Here is a 10,031-nt window from a genome sequence, read left to right on the forward strand (position 1 = left end):
CTTGAAAGAAATCAGGAGTACATCCCACTTCCCAAAATCCCAACCGAGCAAGGTGAGAAATAAACAAAACACCTCTCTGTGGTATAAACATTATTCCTTTCTTTAGTAAGATTCTCTGAAATAGTGGAATTTACTCCACAACGCAACAGTATCTGCAGCACCAGCAGGCTTTCAGATTAGAAAACAACATGTAATTTAAAAGAATTTATGCATCCTTGAATGATTCTTCAGCCTGGTCAACTCCACACTGCCTGGCAAATTATAGCTGACACTGAAGTTTTTACTTCCTCTAACTTCTCCATTAGTAGAAACCTTAAAGCCCATATAAAGTATATATGGTCTCTTATTTCCTTGAGCTTTCAGTAAAATGTTTCCAACCCTACAACACCTGAGAAATAAGATCTGCCAGAATAATTCTGTGGACTTTGTCTATAAGTATCAGGAGCTGATACAGTGTTTCCTATGGATATCATTCCAGAGTGTTTTGGATTTTTTTTACACACATATCCATTAGGAAAGAAAGTCTTTGCATAAAGGAAGGTGCAATAGCATTTGTGAGGGTTGAACAAAATCTAGAATAATTACACCACTTTTTAACTTTTTGGAACATGTTAGCAGAGGTATGCTATTTCTAAACATAATTGGTTAAGAAGTCCAGTATTTTAAAAAAAAAAAAAAAAGCAGAGGGAATTGTGTTCAATTAGATATAAAACACTTCCACCCAGAGTGTCTCCAGTTTGCGTAGCAAATGCTCTGTGACAGGACACCGCTTTTGCTCTATGGAAATGGATGTCCTCTGAAGTGCATCTTTGAGGTGAGAGAGAATTCAAAGTAATGTTTCATGGCTGCTGAAGGGACCGAGGCCTTTACAAGTTAGTTAACATTTTAAAAGCTCTTCTGCGTTACCTTTTGGAAAAAAAAAAGTATTTTGAAATAATGCATAAAATATTGTTAAAATATTATTGTAATAGCTTACTGTATAAAAAACACTCCTTGCATTAAGGGAAAATCCAAAGAAGTCTCCATGGAGACTAGATGATCACCACCAAGCTTTCTAGAAAAAAACACGATAAAAGAATGTATGTGGAAATGGTCTATAAAATAGAAAGACTGAGGGCTACTGTCTCTATATACACATATATGTATATTCGTATGTTATCCATACCACCACTTGGCTTGGTTTGCATACACTGTTATTGAACGAGGACAATGCACGAAGTCTTGGCTGTATGCCTTGGTCTAGGTCATCTGGATTTATCTGTTTGTTTTCTCAGCACAGGTACTGAGTTTTGGATTTGACTCTCATACCTGTAGGAAAGTGCTGGCTTGGGTACTAGATTTCTGATATTTTCTGTTCTTTCGAATAAAAGATCCTACACAAGGCAAGAGTACTAGAACTACAAAAACAGTTGGGAAAAAAGACCTGTCCAAGTACAGGACAAAATACCCAGAGAAAGTAGTTACCTAGGATCTGATATATCTCTCCAGCTACTCCAAAAGAGGCTATAGCAGCTGCAGCTTCAGAAAAAGAAGCAATAACAGAAAGAAAACATCTAATTTTTAATTTCAGTTCTGAGCTAATCCTTTGTACCTTTTTATGTTCTCATCTATGTTTGGGTTTATATTTCACCTCTCTCTTCTTGTAATTTTTTGTCTCATTAAAGTAATATAATAACACTAAGCATGAAAACAGCCTTCTTAAAACTGCATGGAAGTAATACAGCTACTGCTTAAAGTAATGTCTACCAGGGAAAAAAACAAAACAAAACAAAACCAAAAAAACCCAAACCAAAACAAAAAAACACCCACAACAATTTTGAAATACCAATGCTATTAACAGCATATATGAAGGTGAATGAATGTAAAAGTTAATTCCCAAAATTGACAAAATAATCACTTTGCAGGAAGTTAATACATGATCCAGAGAGATGAAGAACGAGTCATACTGTAATTTTATGGCTTCAGTTTTACAGTGCTCCTGATCAGTGGTGTTTTTTTGGTTTTGAGTTTTTTTGGGTTGCGTTTTTTTTTTTAATATACGAAGGGGACATACACATATAATGCAAACTTAACTCTGAATTAAGAGGATAATCAGACTGCAGTTATTAAAATTGGTTGCTCATATTCAGCCATATCTCCTTGTAAACCACACACATATAATTTGTTTTTTAAGTTTTTGGTTTAATTATAACATAATATAATTAAATTAAAACCAGTTAATCCTTGGGATATGGACATTCACATTGAAAAAAATAATATCACAAAGAAGCACCAGCTGAAAAATTATCTCTGAAGTTTCTTCTGCGACCAGGTTCAAAGGGATTATTCTGGGGGAAATTAAAATTTTAATTATGCCTGAAAACAGAGAGCTCAACATTAACTAAAGGTACCGATCTAAGCAGAATACACGTTAGCCACAGAGTCTCTTTGATAACACTGGAAAACTATCTCACTCTAAATTTGCAAATCCTATTCTGTTTCAGCTGAGACTTCTCTGGACTGCATTTCACTGAATTGCAATGAACTCTTTTGTAGCCTGGGGTTCTGTAGTTCTTTTGCAATCAAGATTTCCCAGGAGTGCTGTAATCTGAAGTAAAGATGAGAACTAGGGTTTTTTAGTTTAGGAAAAAATACATCAAAACCTGAAGCTTTGCTGTATTCCTGAATCCAGGTGGAATTTACTTAATAGATTGAGAGGGAAAAAAAAACCTGGAAAAAGAATCACAAAACTATTGAATGGGAATGATGTGTTATGCACGCCAGAGTAACATACAGCCTCGGTATCTGGGGCACTTTGGAGATGTGGGTTCAAATCCTTTTAGAGGAAATAATACAACAGAAGATCTGCAGGCAAATAAAAAATTAATTATTGACACAGCCTAGCCCTGAAGAATAGTTGAGAACATGAATGATTTAGAAAGTACATCTGAAAGCATGAATTATTTGAGAGCAGAGCTGAGAGCATCCTAACAAGGACAGCATGGTGACTGGAGGTTTGCTGGACCACCACCACTCCCTCAGTTGCTCTAAGAGGACTATACTAGGCATTTGCAAGTTATGAGGAATGACTCTGGTAGAAAGAAGCCTGCTGTGCTATGCAAGGGAGGTTACCCTTGACATCTTAAAATACAAGTTACCTAAGTGAACCTGCAAGACTCTTTACTTTCATAGCATGGAAAATCCACCAGTTCTTGAGCTATACCAGTGCTGAAGAAGAGGTATGCATGTATTTGCCATCAGTATATCTGGTGAATCACAGAATGGGAAAACCTTAGCTATTATATAGAAATTTTATTTTGGGTTTTTAACATATTATTCTACCTCAGTATACTTTTATTTTACAGGAGACTATGTAGTCATGTCTGTTTACTTTAACCTGAGCAGGAGAATGGGTTATTTCACTATTCAGACCTACATTCCCTGCACACTTATTGTTGTGTTGTCCTGGGTCTCTTTCTGGATTAATAAGGATGCAGTTCCAGCCAGAACATCACTGGGTGAGTCGTTTTTTCTTCCTGCTTTTATTCAAGCGTTATGATGTTTAATTGACAGCTCTGCGGATCACCAGTTTGTAAATGTATGAGGAGAGACAATTTCCCACGAGCTCTCCTCGTTTAGAGGGATGCAGTCATTTCCAAGGAATAACACAGCCTAAACCGTATTTGCATCTCTTCCTTTTTACTATGTCAGATTCTTAGTATTGTAGATTGCCTACAATAAAAACTTGCATCTTTTCTGACGACAGCAGTATTTTTTATAAACATCAAGAGGATTGGGACCATTGCTGGATTAGAGGCAGGGACACATTACTTTTATTTGCTCTACGTCCATATCACGGTGACTAGCAATACAAACAAAATAAATACCAAGAAGGAACCAATCTTTCTGGCTGGCTGTGTGCTGTAATGGTAAAAAGGGGAGAATGCAGTATCCCGACTTCTATTTTAGGGACCAACAATCAAATGTAGCCTTCAGACCACAAAATCAACTGAATTTGGTGGCTTCTAAAATCGTATACATGAAAATGTGACATGCAATTAATCAGAATTAGCAATTCCTACACATTTAGTAACCGTTCCACAAACAAACAAAGAGAGAGACCAAATTAACCTTGCTTGTGCAAAGTAGCTGTGGCTGTAAGAATTCGCAAAGTAGAAACATTCAACCAGAGAAAGTTAAACACATTTTCTACTTCTGCATTAAATCCATACAAGTGAGAATCATTTTAGTTTTTCCTTCTGCATTTTCATTTCTTCGCAGAACTACAGCACAGAGCACTGGAATGCAAAAAGAGGGACAGCATTTTCATTCCAGAACTCCCCTGAAAGAAACACAGAAATAGAGGACCAGTGGCTCCCATGACAGAAAGTTTTAAGCGCTTTATTGCCTTTTTCACATCCTCTCTAAAAAGAGGTTATAAAATCTGCTTTTAAGAAGTATAAAATTAATAAAGGTATTCAGCTGTTATTTTAAATTTTGCTTAGATATACAAAACAGACCGGTCCCTCTGTTGAGAATTCGCCTATTTGTACCACTGAGGAGGTAAAATCAGTGGTATGAAACTTGCTATATAAAATGTGATGGATTTTAACTGTTCTGATGCATTTTTAATATCCTTCACATCATAGTACAGGGAATAATGTTCTGAAAGGAGAAGGGATGGTGAGGCATGTCACAGTACTTCTCAGTTATAAACTACAGTCACTGATGAAGGCCAGAAGAGATACCGCTCTGGCACAGAGAAATCCGACCTCACAGTGTTACAATTATAAGGAGCCCTGAGAGATTCTCCCTTCCAGCTTTATATGCAACAAATCACTTAAATAACAAGCAGCGGATAATATGAGTGTGGCTAGCATCTTTTGCGTACAACTAGAATGCATTTAGGCCAGAGAAAAGAAACCGTTTTATTTCTTTATGTAGCGCACATACAAATCTACGCACGTTTTGTCCTGAAGTTCCTGCTGGATTACATGCTCTCTTAAGAATTCTCATTAATTTCTACCTCATATAATGGCTGCAAGTGTGTTTCTTACTGACTCTGGTATCACTACCCTGCAACTAAAAATAATCAAAATGTATCCCAACATCACAGAAGTTTGAGATTGGTCTTCAAACTAACCTGAAGAATGGAGTAAAGCAATTTATATTCTCCACCATGATTTTCTCACTCTGAAACAAGTTCTTTTCTCTCTAGCTCTGCTTAAGGGTTTGAGCACACAAACCCTAAAACTAAATTTTTCAATTAAAATTAAATAAAGGCTCCCTAGAAGTAGACTACAAAACTAAAAAACTGAATTAAATTTCTTGGAATCAGAATCCATCCAACCAAAGTATTCTGCAGAGCAGCACTTGCAGTGACCACGCAAAGATTTTCATACCCCGTGTTAATCCTCGAAGCTCTCATTGAATCCACATTTCACTGCTGGGATGTGCTGTTTAATATCTTCGCTCTATGTTCGAACTCCAGGCGTAATTCCAAACCAGTCAGAGAGACATAACCGGCAAAATCAGTTTGTTACTTGAAGTAATAATATTTCTGTTGTTTTCTATCTATCTGCCAGGTATTACAACTGTCCTGACAATGACCACCTTAAGTACAATTGCTCGTAAATCTCTTCCCAAAGTCTCCTATGTGACAGCAATGGATCTTTTTGTGTCAGTCTGCTTTATTTTTGTTTTCTCTGCCCTGGTGGAATACGGAACTTTGCACTATTTTGTCAGCAACAGAAAGCCAAGCAAGGATAAAGACAAAAAGAAGAAAAATCCAGTATGTATCTTTTTACCAGCAAGGTCTAAATTTCAATTAGGTTTTCTGAGAGAGCATTTAAATCCCTCTTTATGCTTATACTTCCTTTTCAGACTTTGCTATTACATCTATAGTCTTCCTTTGTATTAATAGGAATGCAAACATTCACCTTGAGAATGAAAAGCTCATACTTTATGGTTGTCTGGATACCAGAGAAACTAATTTCTTAGACTAAGGATCCTTTTAACCAAAGTGTTCTGCGAATCACAACTATCACCGAAACCATTATTTATGTTCTAGCTAGAGCTCTTGCTGTGACCTTTATGGAAGAACTGTCAGTTTCTCTGCATTAGCTTTAGCAATATTCTCTGCCATTAGCTCATGTCCGTATTATTGACATGACTGTTTTTTTTATTATCAGGACTACAGTTAAACTTTTGTATTCGAACTACGGAGTGTGCTTTTTCTAATTTCCCCTTAAGCATCTGTTTCCTTTTTATTGTTTCCTTATCTTCTTTGTCTTCTATTTCTTACCTCCTTTATCTACTTCTCTCCCTTAGAAAGCGATTTGGCTAGCAGTTTACAATGTTACTTATGGATGCATGCTACACAATAATAATAATAAAGTCTATAATAGCCACAATAAAAAAATCCTGGAAATATCCTCAGTAGGGGTTTGGGGTTTTGCTCAGACAGGGAACTTTGTTGCTTATTTTGTCCAGGACAGATTTCTCCTTGCCTTTTGCAACTGAGCTGAAAAGCCTGTTGTCTAGAATCTCCGAGATGAAAAGAATTAGTGTAAAATCCTAGAGGAAAAAGTAGCCTAATTGTCTGCAAAAATACCCAAGTATGCCTGTGAAAAATGTGAAGAACAAGTGTTTTACATTAATAGAGAATATTTCCAAATCCATTTCAGGCATCTAGGAAACAATGAAGTCACTTGGATTTGCTCTCCTAAAATCTTCAAAGACTTTTGAAGATACGCTCTTTTAGTTATAACATACAGCACAAAAAGAACATAGAAAAAAATAGTAATTAAAGAATCTTTTATTATACTTTATTGCTATAATTTCAACTTTAAAAGCTGTTGAGAAGTAGACAAAAAAAAAAAAAAAGAAAAAAAGAGAGAGAGAGAGATGTACTCTGTAGTGGATAAACAGCCAGAAGAACATCTATAAGAGTGTAGAGGAAGAATTCTCCCCTAACTTCAGGTATGCTGAAGCTGGATTTGATCACAGGCCTCTTTTGGTCAAGAAGCACTTCTGGAGGGTGGTGCGGCCTGGCCCTTCTCAGGCCAAACTGCAAGGCTGGCTGTCTGCACGTGTGCCTTCCACAGCCAATTGAAGAAGCAAAGATTAACTGCCCCAAACTTCGCTATCTCAGAGATGTCCGTATAAGGGCAGATTACTTGTTCTTTACATTACTTACCTGTGAGCATTTAGGGACAAACAGAACTACTAATGACTGCCTGGATCCTAATCAGACTCTAAAAAACTTAAGTAGAGTGTTCAGGACCCAGTCTGCAGGTAAAAAGATTTTTTTTCTAAAAAGTGTTTTTATAAACTGTGAATGGTCTCTTTCAAAATAGTTCAACATAAAAGATTGGAATCCCCTGGGAATATGAAAAGATCTCAATGGAGTTCAATATCCTATGTCTTTGGCCCAGATGTAGTTATGGGACAGTGACAAGTCAAAAATGTGTGGGTTTTATATTACAGATACTTGTTTAAATTGCTATTATCCCAACTTCTCTATAAATTTAGTTCTTTTTGACTATGTTTTAGAAACATATTTTTAATTTACATTATTTTTGTCTCTTTCTTTCCTTCCTTTCTTTAATTTAAAACAAAACCCTCTGATTCTCTTTTCTGTCTACAAAATGAAAGCTTCTTCGGATGTTTTCCTTCAAGGTATAATGTTTTTTGGAATGGAAATTCACTGCATGCGACTGCTGAATTTAACTATTAGAGCTTTTACAAGAGTGGTGTTTTGTTGGGGGGTTTTTTTGTTCTTTTTTTTTTTTTTTTTTAAATGAGACATCTAATCATTCTACTCAATGTAACTTCCTGATTAAGTAGAATGGTTACATATTTCTAAACAATTTGTAGAGTTGATTCAGCAGCCCAAATACTGATTCACTATGGTTCTGAACTTAACTAAGTTCAAGAGTGACCAACATTATTGGATCACATGAATTAAGAGAGTTTAATGTTACATATCTGCTCCTCTCTTTCTCAATTTGCCATGGGATCCAATAGAACCAGCTACACCAGAAACCTGCAATACGCCCTTTTAGAACTCAACTCTGACACTGTCTTTTTAACATTTGTGATTTCACTCCAAATTATAAAACCAAATCTGTTTCGATGTTGACCTGCGCAAAATTAAACGTCATCATCAATTACTCAAATGCTGTTTCTTAGGCAAAAAAGTCAGAGTTTTGAAAGGGTTTCAGATGCATATATATATTTTTAACGCTGTCACTGGATCAACACAATCTTAGCAAATTAGCAAATATACCTAGCTATGTTCCACATCTAAACCTTATCTTCATTCAGAAATGCAGAGATTTCATTAAAAAAAAAAAAAAACAAACACAAACCAAAAACAAACCAATAAACAAACAAAAAAACCAAACCCCAGGGAAAAAAAGAAAACACATAAAATAAAAGCCAAGAAATTTACATACTTATGGAATGGAATTGTTGTTATTTTACCCTAATAACTGTCAGCAGGAAATTTCAGTGCCTGTCATCCTAGTGTTCGCCAAGTGCTCAAATGTGTTTTAAATGCTTAATTTGCTCACTTCATCCTAAATATATACGTGTATACATATGTACAGCTACTATATAAAATTTAGAACATGTTGAACCTTCTAGTTAGTGAACTGCATATATTCAAACAACTGGAGAGTCTTACAGAGATTCTCCTAACCTTATTCAAAAGACCCAGTTTTTGCCTTTTTTCCTGTATACATATTTGTTCCGGTCTCAACATGAACCAGCCCTATATTAAAATCCTGCATTTCCAATTGATTATTTCAGTTCCTTCCATGTACAATACACAAATTACCTTCAGATATCAAGCAGCTGTGTAAAATATAAACCACAAATTAATTCAAAATGCCATCAGTTACATTCCTGAATGTTTCCTTTAACCTCTAATGTTTACTTAGTTTGGCTTTAAAGCTAATTGTCCACAGCTGTTAACTTCATATTGATTTGTGCTGCTTTCCTGTAAAGTTAAAGCATTTGATGCAATTGATTTTAACAAGTTCAAGGTAATATTACCATTAGAACTCCTCAGCAATTTCCCACGTACCCCACGCAGAACCATCATTCACATGTTGACCATTAGTCTCTGTCTCCCTCTTGGTCTGGGGTAATAACAGAGTCTCTCCCTCCTGCCATCTCTTTCTTTTTTTGCCACTCCACCTTAGGCACCTACAATCGACATCCGCCCTCGATCAGCTACTATTCAAATGAACAATGCTACACACCTCCAAGAAAGGGATGAAGAATATGGGTATGAGTGTCTTGATGGCAAGGACTGTGCCAGTTTTTTTTGCTGCTTTGAGGATTGTCGAACAGGAGCATGGAGGCATGGAAGAATACATATCCGCATTGCCAAAATGGACTCCTATGCCCGCATCTTCTTCCCAACTGCCTTCTGTTTGTTTAACCTGGTGTATTGGGTATCATATCTTTACCTTTAAAAGCAGAAGGAAATCAGTGATATGAGCCTTACTCACTGAATTTCTTAGAGAGATGGTTTCCTAAGTCCACTTGAAGTATTTATGATGCGCTTTATAATGGTCTGAATTCTTTAGTGCCATAATCCGGTAAATATCAATCATATCATTTGTCCAAAAATTGCCATCAGGTTATTGTGAAATAAATGTCTGTTCAACACGCCAAAATAATTTGAAATAAAAATCATATAAACAGGTAATATACAGCTATACCTGCTGGAATAGAGAGAAACAGCAGACAGGGCAAGGGGAGCATGGCAACATCGCTTAGTAGTTGGTCCTGCTATTTCAAACCGGAGTGAGAGAGAGGAGAATTCCCAGGTAAAGTGCTGTACAGTTTGTCAACATTGGCTATAACTATGCTATAGCTTTATTCTCTGTGGGCTTTTCTTTTTGGAAGAGTCATCTCTCACTTTGAATAGGTATTATTAAGCTAGGAAAGTAACTTCTACTCCCACCAAGATAAAAATAGACCTGTCCCTTTTCCATCCCTTTAAGAGCACATGTACAATGCTGTAAATATTTCAATAC

General features: G+C 36.2%; 1 protein-coding gene across 5 annotated transcripts in view; it reads left to right on the forward strand.

The window, feature by feature from the left end:
* Window positions 1–9,464, forward strand: part of GABRG2 (gamma-aminobutyric acid type A receptor subunit gamma2) — a gene marked incomplete at both ends in the record, with an annotated part of 69,517 nt that extends 60,053 nt beyond the window's left edge. For 2 of the 5 annotated variants that reach the window (XM_082323976.1, XM_082323977.1), the window contains 4 exons: window positions 3,345–3,497; window positions 5,565–5,770; window positions 7,636–7,659; window positions 9,189–9,464. In XM_082323976.1, the coding sequence (XP_082180102.1) occupies window positions 3,345–3,497; window positions 5,565–5,770; window positions 7,636–7,659; window positions 9,189–9,464 (659 nt within the window). The remainder of the gene's footprint in view (window positions 1–3,344; window positions 3,498–5,564; window positions 5,771–7,635; window positions 7,660–9,188) is intronic. The other 3 variants (XM_082323978.1, XM_082323979.1, XM_082323980.1) reach the window with 3 other exon arrangements.
* Between the last annotated feature and the right edge of the window lie 567 nt (window positions 9,465–10,031).

This window comes from Platalea leucorodia, assembly GCF_965183815.1.
Source record: "Platalea leucorodia genome assembly, chromosome: 11".
NCBI lineage: Eukaryota > Metazoa > Chordata > Aves > Pelecaniformes > Threskiornithidae > Platalea > Platalea leucorodia.